General features: G+C 36.0%; 1 protein-coding gene across 1 annotated transcript; it reads right to left on the reverse strand.

Annotated features, from left to right (window-relative positions):
* Positions 1-18,919: 18,919 nt before the first annotated feature.
* Positions 18,920-20,303, reverse strand: LOC114280867 (putative germin-like protein 2-1). The gene is made up of 2 exons (XM_028223280.2): positions 20,126-20,303; positions 18,920-19,625 (listed from the first exon to the last, which is right to left on the reverse strand). Exons 1-2 carry the CDS (start codon positions 20,247-20,249, stop codon positions 19,075-19,077), a joined length of 675 nt encoding a protein of 224 aa, XP_028079081.2. The 5' UTR covers positions 20,250-20,303; the 3' UTR covers positions 18,920-19,074.
* Positions 20,304-20,760: the final 457 nt, after the last annotated feature.

A 20,760-nucleotide genomic window follows, 5' to 3' on the forward strand; every position in this document is an offset into this window, starting at 1 on the left:
AACAAACCCTACAAAATGAACGGTTCAGATCATAAAAATAATCTCATAATACATCACAAAATAAAAGCACAACAGTCACTGTTGTGCCTTTGCCACAGCAGTGACCCCAATTCGTTAGGGAATTGGGATGGAGGTAACCATCATAAACAAATGTTGTCAATTAATGATGTGACCTTTCGGGAGAACATTTAAGGCCGATTATAATATTAGAAGTCCTAAAAAAATTTATTAAAATTTTCATCAAATGTCTCATATGGTATAAGGCTTATATTATGTGAGTAGTCTTACATCTATATAAGATATTTGGATAAACTACAATCATATCACATTTTTTCATAATAAAATAAATAAATGAAAAAAAAAACTATTAAACTAACTACAATCACATTAAAAAAACAATCACTCAACTAATTATAATCATATTTTTCTCTTTGTAAGGGTTTGTATTTATCTAACTTCAATCATATTAAAAAATCAAATTATAATTTTTTATTCGCTAGACAAATCACAAATATTTTTATGCGTTATCTTACAATCACAACACATTTTTCCCATAATAAAATAAATAAATGAAAAAAAAAAGAACTATTACATAAACTACAATCACATTAAAAAAAAAAAAAAGAATCATTTAACTAATTATAATCACATTTTTCTCTTTGTGAGGGTTTATATTTATCTAATTTCAATCATATTAAAAAATTAAAAATAAAATTAAAATAGTAAATAAAAAGATTAAATAACATTAAAAAAACCATTGAACTAGCTACAACAATCATATTTAAAAAAGAGCCATTGAACAAATTACAATCACATCACATTTTTCTCATAATAAATAAATAAATAAAAAAAGAACTATTAAACTAACTACAATCACATTAAAAAAAAAAGAATCATTCAACTAATTATAATCACATTTTTCTTTTTGTGAGAGTTTATATTTATTTAACTTTAATCATATTAAAAAATTAAAAATAAAATTAAAATAGTAAATAAAAAGATTAAATAACATTAAAAAAAATCATTGAACATCACATTTTTCCCATAATAAATAAATAAATAAATAAAACTATTAAACTAACTACAATCACATTAAAAAAAAAAAGAATCATTCAATTAATTATAATCACATTTTTCTTTTTGTGAGGGTTTATATTTATCTAACTTTAATCATATTAAAAAATCAAAAATAAAATTAAAGTGTGATTGTAGTTTGTTCAATGCCTCTTTTTTTAATATGATTGTTGTAGTTAGTTCAATGATTTTTTTTAATGTTATTTAATCTTTTTATTTACTATTTTAATTTTATTTTTAATTTTTTAATTATCATATTAAAAAAAGAGGCATTGAACAAATTACAATCACATCACATTTTTTTCATAATAAATTAAATAAATAAAAAAAAGAACTATTAAACTAAGTACAATCACATTAAAAAAAAGAATCATTCAACTAATTATAATCACATTTGGACACAAAAAGGATGAGTACTAACTCATTTACAAGTTAAGCCCTAGGCTTGAATGTTTACATGTAATCTCAAAAATAACAAAATAAAACAAATAACTAAAGACAAGTCTTCAAAATCCCAAACATCAAATCCTTCCAAGCTAAGTTCTTGGAGGTAGCTTATCACCTGAACCTGAAAATGATGTTCCCATAAAGGGTGAGCCACAGCCTAGTAGAAAAATACTAAACCAAATATAAGTATTGAATAAAGCTATAGCATTCAATAGATGGTTAACCAAGATAATCAATTTTACCATTATACAGTCTCATGACACTAATGTCTAAGACACATTTCACTTTCCATTAATATCAACATGGCTCAGAACCTGGCCAAACTTACAACAGTGAATTATATATCATATTCACATTACTTCCAATATCAACAAAAACAAATGAGACTCAGGCTCATATCAAAACACTTCATACTTCCCGTTTGATACACATTTTAGTGCTGTATCAGTAATCATGTAAAAACACTTCAATATAATAAGCACACATAAAAATGGTGCTAATGGAGTCCATCCCCTATCTCCTCCCAAACAAAAATCCGGTTTAGAGGTCCATCCCCTATCTTCCCCTAAACCGTGGAGTACATCCCCTATCTCCTCCCAAACAATATGCATATGCAATGCTCAATCAATACATGTAATTTCTGTATTAATTCAATAGTCTAAATTTATGACTTAAACAAATTGATTAGTTTCAATTTTCCCCTAATCCACATGCAATGTCTACAACAAGCACGACTATCCTCCACCGATAGCCCAAAACAGTTATTTCTAGACTGAAAATAAATATATCAACAATTCAATAGGCGAGTGATTTTAATTATCCAACTACACCATTTAATCAATGAATTCCTCAATTTCATGCATTTAACCAATTTCCCTAATTTCCTTAAATTAATTATACAAATTAATTTATTAATACAACTAGGGTTTTTTCCAAAATTACCAAAGTACTCCCAACATATCAAAATACTAAAACTTAGAACAAAACTTATAGAATGGAGTAGGAAATCCCTACCTCGAAGAAAATAACCCGAATGGAGAAGACGGAGATGAAGACCAAAGACCAACGTGCTCCAAATCCCAAGTTTTTCAGATCAAAACGAAGCCCTCAACCCACTCTAACTTTTTAATAAAGGACCAAGGTTAGATACTCACTCTAGGTAGATCAATTCTTAGAGAGAAGACAAGTTTAGAGAGAGAGAGAGAAAGAGAAAGAAACTCTCAAGGGGCAGTTTTTAAAAGTTAAGAAAGAAAAAGTAGGTCAAAAAGTGATCCAAAAAGTGAAATCACGGACTGATGTAGTCGATTCCCCGCTCGAGCGTAGAAAACCCCGCTCGAGCGTCAGACACAGACTCACGCTCGAGCGTGAAGAAAGCCGTTTGAGCGTCGATTGCACACTTCCAGAAGTTTTGCAGACGATGGCACCCGCTCGAGCGTCAAACTATCCGCTCGACCGGATGGACAAAATCAAGGGATCACGCTCGAGCGTAAAAACTACCGCTCGAGCGGACGAACTGCAGAGTAAAGTACTGGGAGATGGAAAACCACGCTCGAGCGTCAAAACTCCCGCTCGAGCGGATAAGCAACAACGAAGAGCCCGCTCGAGCGTTAAAACTTACGCTCGAGCGTGAAGGCCAAAATCTGGGCATCACCTTTTGGTTTCAAAGCGCAACCAACCTGTTTCAAACCTGCCCATCACAACCCAAGACTCAAATACAAAGAGTAAAGGCTAGAAGTGATAATGATACAAAAACAAGTCCACGGAACCAAGTCCAGAATACAGTATACAAAGGAAGGGAAAACCGGGATCGCTATAACCTCCCCCCCTTAAAGAATTTCGTCCCTGAAATTAAGCACAAGGTTTCGAAAACAAGTTTTCTCAAATTCCAACAATATGATAACTCAATAATAAACAACTTGACCCAACACCGGCCATTCCATCCCTTAACAAAGAGGCATGTCACAATATGCAAAGTAAACATATATTTCAACCTGCATTAACACTATGCAATTTTCTTTCAATTTCAACGATTTTCAATATATTCAACATATACAATGTTCCATTAAACTTCCATTTCGAGGCAAGTTCCAAAATATTTCTATTAACCAAAACATTCTCAATGTTTAACAGCTTAAGACGTATATATAAAGCTCTAAAGTTCGACAATATTACAAAACCTACATACAAGATTACAAATCGATAAACATGTCCGGATATTTCTCGCGGACTTCCAACTCACGTTCCCAAGTGGCTTCCTCCACACCATGATGTTTCCACAGAACTTTAACCAAAGGAATGGTCTTGCCTCGCAAGACTTGATCCCGCTTATCCAAAACCCTAACTGGTCTCTCCTCATACGAGACTCCTCGTCAACTACTAAATCGGTCCAATCCAACACATGTGATGGATCCGGCTCATACTTCTGAAGCATACTCACATGAAACACGTCATGTACTCCGGACAACTGTGGCGGCAAAGCTAAACGATAAGCAGCCTCACCAATCCTCTCAAGGATCTCAAAAGGGCCAATAAATCGAGGGGACAACTTCCCGCTTTTTCCGAACCTCATCAATCCCCGCCTAGGTGATATCTTCAAAAAGACATGATCACCCACCTCAAATACCAAAGGTCTCCTCCTACTGTCGGCATAAGATTTCTGACGACTCTGGGCTGTAACAAGCCTCCTACGAATAAGCTCAATTTTCTCCGTTGTTTCCCTTACCAATTCCGGACCCAACAAAGGTGCATCGCCCACCTCGGCCCAGCAAACTGGAGACCTACACGGTCGGCCGTACAAGGCCTCAAACGGTGCCATACCGATACTAGACTGGAAGCTGTTGTTGTAGGCAAACTCCACTAATGGCAAGTGCCTCTCCCATGACCCGCTAAAGTCAAGAACACAACCCCGAAGCATATCTTCAAGGATCTGAATAGTACGCTCGGACTGCCCATCAGTCTGAGGGTGATAAGTTGTGCTAAAGGTCAACTTAGTGCCTAAGGCACTCTGCAAGCTCTGCCACAATCTGGCAGTAAAACGAGGATCTCTATCGGAGAAGATCATCACTGGAACCCCGTGCAACCTCACTATGTCCCGAATATACAAGTCGGCAAGATGATCTACTGAATCTCTAACACGCATAGGAATGAAGTGCGCCGACTTAGTCAACCGGTCTACGACCACCCAAATAGCATCACTACCCCGCTGAGTCCTCGGAAGACCTACAACAAAGTCCATAGTGATATGCTCCCACTTCCACTCGGCAATAGGCAAGGGTTGTAACAAACCCGCTGGCCTCTGATGCTCGGCCTTCACTTGCTGGCAAGTAAGGCACTTAGACACGAAGGCTGCCACATCTCTCTTCATACCCCGCCACCAAAACTGGCGACCCAAATCCCGATACATCTTAGTGCCTCCCGGATGCACCGCAAGGCGTGAATGATGAAACTCTCGGAGTACCTCCTCTCGACAAGACTCCGGCACAAACAGACGGTCTCGGTATCTCACACTCAGGTCGGGATACACCATCAAACCCTTCTCAACCTTCCCACCGAAAATCTTCTCACGGAGGGATTCTACCTCAAGGTCACCCCTCTGAGCTTCTAACACTCGAGTCACAAGTGTAGGCTGCGCAACAACAGAAAATAAGGCCGCAGCCTCAACGGATTCGCCCAGAAGCAAATCAAACTCTCCAAGTGCACCTAACATCTCCCACTCTCGGATGGCTATACTAGCTATGTCACCAACAGGTTTCCTGCTAAGGGCGTCGGCCACCACATTGGCCTTTCCCGGATGATAATGCAATTCAAAGTCATAATCCTCAATAAATTCCATCCACCTCCTCTGCCTCAAGTTCAAGTCTTTCTGTGTGAACAGATATTTCAGACTCTTATGATCCGAGAATACCTCGAACCTCTCACCGTAAAGATAATGTCTCCAAATCTTCAAGGCAAATATCACAGCTGCTAACTCTAAATCATGAGTAGGGTAATTCTTCTCGTGAACTTTTAACTGACGTGAGCCATAGGCAACCACTTTCCCCTCTTGCATCAACACACAACCAAGACCCTCTCGTGAGGCGTCACAATAGACTGCATAACCCAACCCTCTCTCCGGAATAATCAAGACTGGAGCAGTGGTCAGTCTAACTTTCAACTCTTGGAACGACTTTTCACAAGTCTCACTCCAAACAAATTTGACTCCCTTCCGAGTCAATCTAGTCAAAGGCGAAGCTAACTTGGAGAAATCCTTTACAAACCGGCGATAATACCCAGCTAATCCCAGAAAACTGCGGATTTCAAACACACTCTTAGGCTGTGTTCAATCTTGCACTGCCTCCGTCTTGGATGTATCAACAGACACCCCTTCCCTAGAAACCACATGGCCTAAGAACTTCACCTCCTCTAGCCAGAACTCACACTTCCCAAACTTAGCATAAAGCTGATGGGCTCTAAGTAATTCAAGCACCACTCTCAAGTGTTCCTCGTGCTCTTCCTCTGAAAGTGAATAGATAAGGATGTCGTCCACGAAGACGACTACAAAACGATCTAGAAATTCCCGGAATATCCGGTTCATCAAATCCATAAATATTGCCGGTGCATTGGTAAGCCCAAATGGCATCACCAAAAACTCATAGTGGCCATACCGCGTACGGAATGCCGTCTTCGGAATATCCTCCTCCCTGACTCTCAACTGATGATAACCCGATCTCAAGTCTATCTTCGAGAAACAACGGGAACCTTTCAACTGATCGAACAGATCATCTATACGAGGCATAGGGTACTTATTCTTAACCGTAGCCCGATTCAATTTCCGGTAATCTATACAAAGTCTCAAAGCACCACCTTTCTTTTTAACAAAGAGGGCCGGTGCTCCCCAAGGCGAAACACTAGGACGTATATAGCCCTTATCTAGCAACTCCTGGAGTTGGATCTTCAACTCAACTAACTCAGCTGGGGCAAAACGATAAGGTGCCATAGAAATCGGTGCCGTGCCGGGCACTAAGTCAATAGAGAACTCAATCTCTCTGTGAGGGGGCAAACTAACAAGGTCCTCGGGAAAGACGTCCGAGTACTCACAAACCACTCTTGGGAACACAGTCTGGGTCTCGTTACACTCACCACTCTCAAAGCTAGCAAGTAGACCACTAAGCTCACTCCGCCCTCGTAGATCATACCCCGGTGGCAAAATACTACCAACCCGGTCCCCCAGAAAATGAAAACACTCCCCGCTTACGGTACAACAAGTGACCCTCTGGCGGTAGCAATCAATAACTGCCCGGTACGACAATAACCAGTCCATACCCAAAATAACATCGAAGCCCTTCATGGGCATAACTACAAAAGAAAACGGAAGTCTATGATAGTCGACCTCTATATCACAACCCCTAACACCTTGTTTCAAGATCAATTCACCCCCAAGAGGTGACATTACACAAATAGGAGATGCTAACAGTGCTAACTCCAACTCCAAAACAGATGCAAATGCAGCAGACACAAAGGAATGAGATGCACCCGTATCAATCAAAACATTAGCAACCGAGTTGCAAAACAAGAAAGTACCTCTCACAACAGATGGAGCCGGTACAAGATCCTGCGCGGTAACAGCATACACGCGCCCAGACGACCTCTGATCAACCTGCTCACCCCTAGGAGCATAAGGCTGCTGCACCGACTGGGACGATGAAGCCCCCTGATTGGCCCTCGAGGCCTGACCCGACTGAGCTGGCTGCTGACCCTGAATCTGCCTCAAACCAGATGCACCAGGTGTGCCACCCAACTGCGGGCAATACCTCTTCATATGCCCTGGCTGACCACACTAATAACACGAGAGCGGTTGGCCTCTACCCTGACTCTGGCTCTGAGATCGAGCCGAAGATGATGTTGCTCTCTGTACCCCTCCCCGCTGAGGACAAACTGGAGACTTGTGGCCCAGCTGGCCACACTTGAAACAGGTAATGTCTCCCTGACTGCCTTTCCCCGAACTAACACTTGGCACAGGAAAAGTCAATCTAGAAAAGCTACCCTAAGACTGCTGAGGATTAAAACCCTTCTGTCTCCTACCATCACTCTGACCATCCTGACTCCTCTTGGAGCCCTTCTGTCCTTCCTCCTCCTCCTGCATCATGATTTCCATATGGGTTGCAGCATCAACCATACGCCCATAATCCCGAATCATAGTTCCCCCAACTCGCAGCTTGAGACCACGCCTCAACTTCTTCTCAAACTCGATACAACGGCGCTCCTCAGACGCCACCAACTCAGGTGCAAACCTGGACAAGCTAGTAAATGCAGCCTCAAACTCGGCCACTGAAGAACTCGACTGCTTAAGCTGGCAGAACTGGTCTCTCAGCTTCTCCCTAACTGCTGGTGATAAAAACCTCTCCTGGAAAGCATTCACAAAAGCCTCCCATGTACCTCCTATACGACCCTTAGTGAACTTTCACCACTGACCCGCATCCCCTTTCAGCTGAAAAGATGCCAAGGTCACTTTCAACCCTTCGTCTTCGATGCCAAGCATCTCAAATGTCTTCTTTGTCTGTTCGAGCCATTCATCTGCCTTAAGCGGCTCTTTAGGATCACCCACAAATTCATCCGGATTAGACCGGAAGAACTCCCTCTTCAGAAAGGAAGGTCCTGCATCCGCCACAACAACCCGAGCTTGATTCTCAGCTCTGAGAATGCCCACTGACTCCCTGAATGCCCCTGCTATCTCTCGGGCTAAAGCGCCCATAGCCTGCTGGCCTACTGGCTCGGCCACATTGGCCTGGCCAATTCCCTCCTGAACTGCCGGAATCTCCTATGGCACAGGCACCTCCTGCCTACCCGGCCTACCACGCCTACCGCGTCCTCGTCCTCGTCCTGACATCCTAATATAGGAAAGAAAGACGTTAGCACATTAATAAATGTGCCGAAGCTAAACACTCGCGTCCTAATGCATTGGACAACAATAATTCATTCCACGTAAGCACATAATCACATAAGCAACTACAAATTTCATTCCTGGATGATAATAGTCCCGAAGCGTTACTATAGTTCCGGTTGGAAGCAGCATTGATCAAGTGCCTTTCCAACAAGACTACTAGAAACTCAAGGGTCCAATTAACGTCCTAGAAACTACGTTCCATACCCACATAATCACATAAACATGTTATCATATAAGCACATAACAGTACATCTAAGTCTCTATCAAGCGAGACGAACCCATTGTGATACTAATCACTTCCCACGTACCCAAAGTATTCGAACCCGGTACGCTCTGATACCAAGTTGTAACGCCCTCAAAAATAAGCCCATAATAACCATAACATTAACATGCATTTATAAAAGAAAACGAATCATTTGAGTTATTCATCAGAGTATTCTTATTGAAAGACATCACATGCAACATCCTGCAACGTCAAAATAAATGCCCTAAGGGCTTACATCTTTCCAAGCTAACACTTGGACACAAAAAGGATGAGTACTAACTCATTTACAAGTTAAGCCCTAGGCTTGAATGTTTACATGTAATCTCAAAAATAACAAAATAAAACAAATAACTAAAGACAAGTCTTCAAAATCCCAAACATCAAATCCTTCCAAGCTAAGTTCTTGGAGGTAGCTTATCACCTGAACCTGAAAATGATGTTCCCATAAAGGGTGAGCCACAGCCCAGTAGAAAAATACTAAACCAAATATAAGCATTGAATAAAGCTATAGCATTCAATAGATGGTTAACCAAGATAATCAATTTTACCATTATACAATCTCATGACACTAATGTCTAAGACACATTTCACTTTCCATTAATATCAACATGGCTCAGAACCTGGCCAAACTTACAACAGTGAATTATATATCATATTCACATTACTTCCAATATCAACAAAAACAAATGAGACTCAGGCTCATATCAAAACACTTCATACTTCCCGTTTGATACACATTTTAGTGCTGTATCAGTAATCATGTAAAAACACTTCAATATAATAAGCACACATAAAAATGGTGCTAATGGAGTCCATCCCCTATCTCCTCCCAAACAAAAATCCGGTTTAGAGGTCCATCCCCTATCTTCCCCTAAACCGTGGAGTACATCCCCTATCTCCTCCCAAACAATATGCATATGCAATGCTCAATCAATACATGTAATTTCTGTATTAATTCAATAGTCTAAATTTATGACTTAAACAAATTGATTAGTTTCAATTTTCCCCTAATCCACATGCAATGTCTACAACAAGCACGACTATCCTCCACCGATAGCCCAAAACAGTTATTTCTAGACTGAAAATAAATATATCAACAATTCAATAGGCGAGTGATTTTAATTATCCAACTACACCATTTAATCAATGAATTCCTCAATTTCATGCATTTAACCAATTTCCCTAATTTCCTTAAATTAATTATACAAATTAATTTATTAATACAACTAGGGTTTTTTCCAAAATTACCAAAGTACTCCCAACATATCAAAATACTAAAACTTAGAACAAAACTTATAGAATGGAGTAGGAAATCCCTACCTCGAAGAAAATAACCCGAATGGAGAAGACGGAGATGAAGACCAAAGACCAACGTGCTCCAAATCCCAAGTTTCTCAGATCAAAACGAAGCCCTCAACCCACTCTAACTTTTTAATAAAGGACCAAGGTTAGATACTCACTCTAGGTAGATCAATTCTTAGAGAGAAGACAAGTTTAGAGAGAGAGAGAGAAAGAGAAAGAAACTCTCAAGGGGCGGTTTTTAAAAGTTAAGAAAGAAAAAGTAGGTCAAAAAGTGATCCAAAAAGTGAAATCACGGACTGATGTAGTCGATTCCCCGCTCGAGCGTAGAAAACCCCGCTCGAGCGTCAGACACAGACTCACGCTCGAGCGTGAAGAAAGCCGCTTGAGCGTCGATTGCACACTTCCAGAAGTTTTGCAGACGATGGCACCCGCTCGAGCGTCAAACTATCCGCTCGACCGGATGGACAAAATCAAGGGATCACGCTCGAGCGTAAAAACTACCGCTCGAGCGGACGAACTGCAGAGTAAAGTACTGGGAGATGGAAAACCACGCTCGAGCGTCAAAACTCCCGCTCGAGCGGATAAGCAACAACGAAGAGCCCGCTCGAGCGTTAAAACTTACGCTAGAGCGTGAAGGCCAAAATCTGGGCATCACCTTTTGGTTTCAAAGCGCAACCAACCTGTTTCAAACCTGCCCATCACAACCCAAGACTCAAATACAAAGAGTAAAGGCTAGAAGTGATAATGATACAAAAACAAGTCCACGAAACCAAGTCCAGAATACAGTATACAAAGGAAGGGAAAACCGGGATCGCTATACCCTCTATCTCCTCCATTTATCAATAGTGTAATTATAATCTTTGAACCAATCACCAATTTTTTTAAAAAAAAAAACTCAAAAAATTGAGAAATTAGGATTGGCATATTGGAGCTTCCACAAGCCTTGAGGGTTAAAAACCTCCTTTTGCTTAATTTATAGTATAGATAAATAAATGAAAAAAAAGAACCATTAAACTAATTACAATCCTATTAAAAAAAAGAACCGTTGAACTAACTAGAATCACATTTTTCTCTTTGTGAGTGTTTATGTTTATCTAACTCGAGTCATATTAAAAAATCAAATTATAATTTTTTTTTTGTTAGACGAAATACAACAATCATATTAAAAAAAAGAGCTATTGAACAAACTACAATCACATCACATTTTTCCCATAATAAAATAAACAAATAAAAAAAGAACTATTAAACTAACTACAATCACATTTAAAAAAAAAAAAGAATCATTCAACTAATTATAATCACATTTTTCTCTTTGTGAGGGTTTGTATTTATCTAACTTTAATCATATTAAAAAATCAAATTATAATTTTTTATTCGCTAGACAAATTACAAATATTTTTATACGCTATCTTACAATCACATCACATTTTTCCAATAATAAAATAAATAAATAAAAAAAAGAACTATTAAATAAACTGCAATCACATTAAAAAAAACAATCATTCAACTAATTATAATCACATTTTTGTCTTTGTGAGGGTTCTATTTATCTAACTTCAATCATATTAAAAAATCAAAATTAAAATTAAAATAGTAAATAAAAAGATTAAATAATATTGAAAAAAACCATTGAACTAACTACAACAATCATATTAAAAAAAGTGTCATTGAACAAACTACAATCACATCACATTTTTTCCATAATAAATAAATAAATAAATAAAAAGAACTATTAAACTAACTACAATCACATTAAAAAAAAAAGAATTATTCAACTAATAATAATCACATTTTTCTTTTTGTGACGGTTTATATTTATCAAACTTTAATCATATTAAAAAATCAAAAATAAAATTAAAATAGTAAATAACTTCAATCATATTAAAAAATTAAAAATAAAATTAAAATAGTAAATAAAAAGATTAAATAACATTCAAAAAAACCATTGAACATCACATTTTTCCCATAATAAATAAATAAATAAATAAAAAGAGCTATTAAACTAACTACAATCACATTAAAAAAATATATTCAATTAATTATAATCACATTTTTCTTTTTGTTAAATATTTTATATAAATGTAAGACTTATATAGATCCTATACCTATATAAAAAATGTGATAAAATTTTAAATAAATTATTTAGAATTCCTGACATTTTTTTTAAAACAATTCCCTTCTTCTAGAGCAATATTCAGGAGGATGGAGGTAACCATCATAAATATAGATAAGGCAGTAGTAACGCTCCGGGCCCCTCTTCGATTAACTGCACAAATAAATGTTGTCAATTAATGATGTGACCTTTCGGAGGATGGAGGTAACCATCATAAATATAGATAAGGCAGTAGTAACGCTCCGGGCCCCTCTTCGATTAACTGCACAAATAAATGTTGTCAATTAATGATGTGACCTTTCGGGAGAACATTTAAGGCCGATTATAATATTAGAAGTCCCAAAAAAATTTATCAAAATTTTCATTAAATGGTATAAGACTCATATTATGTGAGTAGTCTTACATCTATATAAGATCATATCACATTTTTCTCATAATAAAATAAATAAATGAAAAAAAAGAATTATTAAACTAACTGCAATCACATTAAAAAAAATAATAATTCAACTAATTATAATCACATTTTTCTCTTTGTGAGGCTTTGTATTTATCTAACTTCAATCATATTAAAAAATTAAATTATAATTTTTTATTCGCTAGACAAATCACAAATATTTTTATGCGTTATCTTACAATCACATCACATTTTTTCCATAATAAAATAAATAAATGAAAAAAAAGAACTATTAAATAAACTACAATCACATTTAAAAAAAATCAATCAACTAATTATAATCACATTTCTCTTTTTATGAGGGTTTATATTTATCTAACTTCAATCATATTAAAAAATTAAAAATAAAATTAAAATAGTAAATAAAAAGATTAAATAACATTAAAAAAAATCATTGAACTAACTACAACAATCATATTAAAAAAAGAGTCATTGAACAAAGTACAATCACATCACATTTTTCCCATAATAAATAAATAAATAAATAAAAGAACTATTAAACTAACTACAATCACATTAAAAAAAAGAATCATTCAACTAATTATAATCACATTGTTCTTTTTGTGAGGGTTTATATTTATCTAACTTTAATCATATCAAAAAATCAAAAATAAATTAAAATAGTAAATAACTTCAATCATATTAAAAATAAAATTAAAATAGTAAATAAAAATATTAAATAACATTAAAAAAAAACCATTGAACATCACATTTTTCCCATAATAAATAAATAAATAAATAAAAAGAACTATTAAACTAACTACAATCACATTAAAAAAAAAGAATCATTCAATTAATTATCATCACATTTTTCTTTTTGTGAGGGTTTATATTTATCTAACTTTAATCATATTAAAAAATCAAAAATAAAATTAAAATGTGATTGTAGTTTGTTCAATGCCTCTTTTTTTAATATGATTGTTGTAGTTAGTTTAATGGTTTTTTTTAATGTTATTTAATATTTTTATTTACTATTTTAATTTTTTAATTATCATATTAAAAAAAGAGGCATTGAACAAACTACAATCACATCACATTTTCTCATAATAAATTAAATAAATAAATAAATAAATAACTAATAAACTAACCACAATCACATTAAAAAAAAGAATCATTCAACTAATTATAATCACATTTTTCTTTATGTAAGGGTTTATATTTATCTAACTTTAATCATATTAAAAAATCAAAAATAAATTTGAAATACTAAATAAAAAGATTAAATAACATTAAAAAAAATCATTGAACTAATTTTTGATTAACTACAATATTAAAATAGTAAGCAAAAGAAAAAGTTAAGAAGGAGAAATTATAATCACATTTTTCTTTTTGTGAGGGTTTATATTTATCTAACTTTAGTCATATTAAAAAATCAAAAATAAAATTAAAATAGTAAATAAAAAGATTAAATAACATTAAAAAAAACCATTGAACTAATTTTTGGTTAACTATAATATTAAAACAATAAACAAAAGAAAAAGTTAAGAAGGAGAAAACAAAAATAACACTTACTGTTTGCATACATGGTCACTAAAGTTGAAAGTATAGAAGTGAGAACTGAAGAAGGAGGAAGCAAAAAGGAGATTCACTATTTACAATAGGTATGTGAAAAGTTAAAAAAAGTTTGTGTATTGGAGAACTTATAAAGATTTGAAAAAATTTAATAAGTGTTTATTTAAAAAAAAAAAAACAAAACAAAACAAAAAAATTAAGAGAGAGAAAAAAATTAAGAGCCATTGACACAATAATTACATGGGTCTCTTGGGGAAGCAAAAAGTGGTGGCGTGTAAATACCTGGGGGCTTGACCGAGGAGGTAGTCCCAACGGCAAATGCCTTTTTTATCATCACACATATGCACACCACATGAACACATAGCCTATAGCGATCCCGGTTTCCCTCTCTTAGTTTGTTGTATCCGGATGGAGGTTCCGTAGAGTTGGTTGTTGTATATATCTCGTTTACATCTTTTACTCTTTGTATTTGAGTCTTGGGTTGTGTTGGACAGGTTTGTAACAGGTTGGTTGAGCTTAGAAACCAAAACTAGTTGCCCAGATTTTAGCCTTCACGCAAGAACGGAGCTTTTGGCGCTCAAGCGGGCCTTTTGTTTGCTTCTTCGCTCGAGCGGGGGTTTTGGCGCTCGAGCGAGAATATCACACTCCCAGTATTTTCCTCTGCAGTGTTCGACGCTCGAGCGGGCGTTTTGACGCTCGAGCGAGAGTTTGTGTGTGACACTCGAGCAGGTAGTTGGACGCTCAAGCGGGAACCTGGTTCAGCAAAAGTGCTAGAAGGTTGTATTCGCCGCTCGAGCGGAAGTTTCAACGCTCGAGCAGGGGTTTCCACGTTCGAGCGGGGCGACTTTTATATAAAGCTGAGATCCGACTTTTTGGATCATTTTTCAATATCCTTTTTCTCTCTTATTTTTCCAAAAATCTATTTTGAGAGCTCCTCTCACTAAAACTTCAACTTCTCTCTTAGGATTGATCTAGTAGGAGTTGTTTCCTCACCTTTGGCCTTTGTAAAAGTTGTGTTGATTGTCGAGGGCTATCTTTTGATCCGAGAATTTCAGGATTTGGAGCATTTTCGTTTTCTTCATCTCCTTGGTTGGGTTCCATCTTTTGAGGTAGGGATATCCTACTCCTCCTTATGAGCTTTGTCTTTGAATTTTAGGATTTTGATATGTTGGGGGGTTGTTTGGTAATTTTGAGAAAGTTTGGGGTCTTTATGTAATTTTTACAAAAGATGGGGTTTTTATATATATAAACCTATATGCATGTTTGGCATAGAGAAATGAAATAAATGATGAACTATGAATGAAAATGGAACCTTAGAGTTGTTATGCTAATTATGGGAAATGCCCTAATTACATTGATAAATTAATTGGTATAATTAATTTGGAGAATTGAGAGATTGAATTGATAATATCGGAGTTGGGAGATTATGGGATTAAAGGGTGTAGTTGGATAATTTATTGCTCACCTATTTGAAATGTTGATTATATATCCATTTGATGCATTTATTTTCTGTTTAGAAATAACTGTTTTGGGCTATCGGTAGAGGATAGTCTTGATTGTTGTAGACAATGCATGATGATTAGGCGAACTAAAACTAATCGTTTGAGTGTGCTATCGAATATAGCGGTTGGAACAATACATTAACTTTATGTATTGATTGATTGTATATGATCTATGTTTATATGCATTGTATTGTGTGGAAGGAGATGGGGATGTACTCCACGGTTTATTGGAAGATGGGAGATGGACCTCTAAACCGGATTTTGTTTGACATTGATACAGCACTACAATGTGTATCAAGTATTGATTATTGAAGTGTTTGGATTGATTTTATATAGCACTAAAATGTATATCGTTATCAATTGTGAAGTATAGAAGTGTTTCTTTGTTATATTGATATAGTACTAAAATGGGTATCATCCGGGAAATATGGAAGTGGTTTGTGTGTTATTAATACAGCATCAAAATGTGTATCCATCATGAATTTCGAAAGTGTTTAAAGATGAGTTAAACTCTCATTAAGTTATTTGGCCAGGTTCTGAGTCGTGTTTTCAAACTCAAAGTTGAAAAAGAAATGGAAATGAAGTGTAACATGGACATGATTGTCATGGAACTGAAATGTGATATAAGACTGGATGTATTAAGTGTTGACCATCTATCAATTGCTAATCTTTTAGTCATTGTTTATAGTTGGTTTAGTGTATTTCTACTGGGTTGTGGCTCACCCTATATGGGACATCATTTTCAGGTACAGGTAGCATGCCACCTCCAAGGACATAGCTTGAGAGGCTAGAGGCAGACAGACCTTTTGGTTGATTGTTTTCTTTTGATGTATTACATGTAAATTTCAAGCCAAGGGCTTAATATGTATTGAGTTAGTACTCTTGTTTTTGTAACCAAGTGTTAACTTGGAAAGCTATAAGCCCGTAGGGCATTTGCTTTTGTTGTTAACATGTAATAGTTTTGTAAGAACTACTCTGACGAATAGAAAGATGTTTATTTATCGCATGCTGATGTATGTCAAGAATGATGAATTTTATGTATTATTTTGAGGGCATTACATAGCCATAGTCTCTCTCTCTCTCTCTCTCTCTCTCTCTCTCTCTCTCTCATTTCATTTATTGCTTTATTCTAGTCGGTCGTGCTTCCCCACCCTCTATCTCCTCCATTTATCAATAGTGTAATTATAATCTTTGAACCAATCACCAATTTTTTTTTAAAAAAAAAAATTAAGAAATTAGGATTGGCATATTGGAGCTTCCACAGGCCTTGAGTGAACTGTCCATGGCCTCGTCTGCCTTTGGCACCTCTCATAGAGAACCTATTGCTACTGTGTCTACCTCCTCTGCCTCGATAAGAGCTGCGACCTCTATAATTTGAGCCTCTAGATCCTGAAGACTTAGATTCAGTATTGTGAATTGCAGAATAGGCCATAGCAGAGTCAGTGTTGAAAGCATATTTGGTCTTATTCTCCATGTGAATTGACTCTGAACAGAGAAGAGAGCTCAACTCTTCCATAGTGATTTGCTTAGCTCTAGCACGAATTGTTGTTTTGAAAGCATCATACTCGTTTGGTAAACCATTTAAGGTTAGAAGAACCTGATCGTCATCATCAAGAATGGAAGAAGCAAGACTGAGTTGATTAGTTATGGTTTTGATTTGTAAGAGATACTCTTCCATTGATAAACCATTTTTGGACATAGATTGCAACTTGTTCTTTAACTAATGGATATGAGATCGAGATAAAGATGTGTATCTCTTCTCCAAGGCAGTCCAGACCTGCAAACAATGTGGAAGATGAAGAACAGATGCAAACACAGGTGGTGCAAGAGTAGTAGTGAGAAGGCTAAGCAGATGAGCATCGATAATCTTCCAATTTTCAAACTCAGGATTCAGAATAGATTTTCCTAAAGAATCCAACACTTCTGGATCTGGTGATGCAATTGATCCAGTAACAAACCCTAAGAAATTAGTGGCTCAAAGAGCATTTTGGATTTGATTTTTCCAGATCAGAAAGTTAGTAGAATCTAACTTGACTGTGATAAGAGAATTAAAATTTGACAGAAGAAGACTCAGATTTGATGGTAATATGAATGAAGATGAGTTTGAAGATGAATACATCATTGAAGAACCTTTACTCGTTGGAGATGAATGGCTCTGATACCATAACATAATTTATGAAAATATCTTTCTTACTTAACATTTGATGCGAGTTTACAGATATTTATACTCAGTGTATTATCACTGAGTTTGTTACAAAACAAACTAACTAATTCACAATCTAACTAACTAACAATATAACTAAGCTGAGGTGTATGTTGGGTTCTCTGTTGGCTGCACTCATGCCTTGAGCTTAAGTTGCTGATGCTGAGATGAGTCTGGTTTGAGCTTGAGCTGTTGATGCTAAGATAAGTCTTCCTCAATACTCTTATCATTTTTACAGAGTGCCTGAACTTCTGGGAAGAAAGTTTTACTGCTCGAGCAGTGAAAGTTACGCTCAAGCAGTCAGCCTATATGTTTCACACCGTTTTAGTCACACTGCTCGAGCGGTGAAATGTGTGCTCGAGCGGTTTGCGCGATCCTGTTTTCTATAAAGTGCACTGTTCGCTTTTTCTAGGGTTTGTGCCGTCCATTTTTTCAGAGAGCAACAAGATACAAAGTGTTTTATATTTGAGGGTGCTTTCTGAGTGTTTCCTTGATGATTTAAGAGTAATTAATGGATCCGTGAACTTGATATCAACATCATCAAGGGTTTCTTTGTTTTCGTTTATTCACAAAAAAGAGAGTTGTTCTTCGATGGATTTCGTGAAACTTGGGCCTGAAATTTTGGTGGATTCCGGAGTGGCTCATCATCGTGGATTCGATATCGACATTGTGAATTTAACGTTTGTCAAGACAATTCCAATGTGAATACGGTAGTGGAAGAGGCACATAGGGGTCGGTTCAATTGGGCATGGATTTGTTAGGTAATTGAGAATATACTTGTGTAATTCATTTTTGTCTTCTTAATTAGTGGATTGTTTTGTGGTTTTGGGCTTTAGTTTTTTATCACAATTGGAAGCGCTCCAATTGTGATTTTTTCACGTTAAATCATTGTGTTGATTTGTCTTTAATTATTTGATTGAGATTATTATTTACCGTTTAAAATTGATATATAATCATAAATCAATATCTCGGGATTTTAAGATTTTTTTTAATTTCAATACCAAAGGTTTGATGGTCCATTGCGGTCTCCTAACTATTGAATATGGGAGACTGGAGAAAGATCAAGAGGGTGGCATCCTTATATGTGAGAGAGAGAGAGAGAGAGAGAGAGAGAGAGAGAGAGTATTATTTAGCAAACTTTGTTATTGTAAAAATATAGGAAAACAATTATAAGGAAATCATCCACAACCAACCTACTTATTCAAGCTCTATTAAATCATATTTATTTAAAGCTTAACAAACAATAGATTCATGTGGGTACTTTCTTTTTGTTTATTTCTCTAGTTGCTGGGCCACCAGAATTGAGCTTGAAGATAGTCCACCACCTTCTTGTCCACTTGGAATGCCTTGGCAAGAACATCATCAGAAATTTTTGGATTTGACCCAAACACTGCTTTAGCAATGGTAATGACACCAGGATCTTGGCTGCTGAAGCCAGAAAGAGCTACTGCATTAGTCTTTTCCTGATTAAACTCGAAGTGAATGAGACCTTGTGGGAACACAAAAACATCTCCTGGGTACAAGACCATTGTGAAGAGACGGTTATCAGGGTTGGAGGTCACAAAGCCGACATAGAGAGTACCCTCCAAGGCCACGAAGATCTCAGTTCCGCGAGGATGTATGTGGGGTGTGTTGAGGCCATAAGGTGCAAAGTCAATGCGAGCTAAGGAGATGCCAAGAGTATTGAGGCCTGGTATTTGCATGACATTTACGCGTGTGACTGTCGATCCAACTGGATTAGATGTGTTTCGTGGAGTGAGGAGGCCAGAGTAGAAAAAGTCATTGGCTGTGGCGAGCTTTGGGTCATTGCAGAACTTGCCATTCACGAAAACTGTATGCAAAGGAAATCAAGTGGTGCTTCAGTAAGGATTGGGTGAAAGAAAGAAAATCTTATATAAAATAATAGAATTTCAATATTGTTACGATGATCTAATCTAAGAAAATAAAAACTGACCGTTTACAGACTTAAACAATTAAAATGTTAGACTATATATTTCAGGTAGCAAAAGTGCAATTAACCTTTTTTTAGCTTATGTGTATTTTTTGTTCCAAAAATTGTACTTTCTTCTTCTTCTTCTTCTTTTTTTTTTTTTTTTTTTTTTTACAATGAATACTAATGAAGCGAGTTTGGAAGATAACTTTGATACACATGTAATCCTTTGAAAGTGAAATTGCCACAATTAAATGTTGATTACTAAAATGATAGAAAAATATACTAATTGGGCTTTGTTTTTTATTAAATTAAATTTGCCACTAAAATCATATTTGAAAGCATGAGACTTGAGTTTGGAATTTAAAAAGTTAGGAGATAGAGGTGAGTAAAAAATATACCAGCAGATTTGGAGTCATTGACAGCAACACAAAAGTCCTGTAGTTGACTTGGGTCAGAAGCAGAGGCAAGTGTAGAAGCCAAGGCCATGATGGCTATGGCTACAAGGATGAAGTGAGTGCCCATTTTTATCAATTGAAAGAAAAAACACAAAATTTGAAGGAGGTGATAGATATCTAGCATGGAACACCAGACTATTTATAGATATAGATAGGGAGAAGAGTAGTTGAATTCTGTGATTATATTATTTCCTATTGGTATGATCAGAATTACCAAGTCCTCAATGGGTAACTTTTTTCCTCAACCACCATTGAAATCAACGATATGAACGGTTCTTGCATCAACATCCACATCAACATGACACATTTCTAATTTCTTCTTCTAATTGCTTACATCAACATCAGGGTGGCTTTGGCCCAAAGCCAGAAAATCATCTCTTTGAAGAAGAAAAAAAAAAAAAAAAAATCATTGCTTTGGGTTTGAAAATTGATTATAAAAAAAAGGTTTTTTTTTTTATAGCTATTATACTATTTCATAAAATAAAATAAAAATATTCTGAATTTTGAAGACCCCAATAAAGTTTGGTGAAAATTAAAAACTGATAAATGATTGATATACTGAATTATTTAAAATTAAT

This window comes from Camellia sinensis, chromosome 1 (assembly GCF_055761805.1).
Source record: "Camellia sinensis isolate YWXY chromosome 1, ASM5576180v1, whole genome shotgun sequence".
Lineage (NCBI taxonomy): Eukaryota > Viridiplantae > Streptophyta > Magnoliopsida > Ericales > Theaceae > Camellia > Camellia sinensis.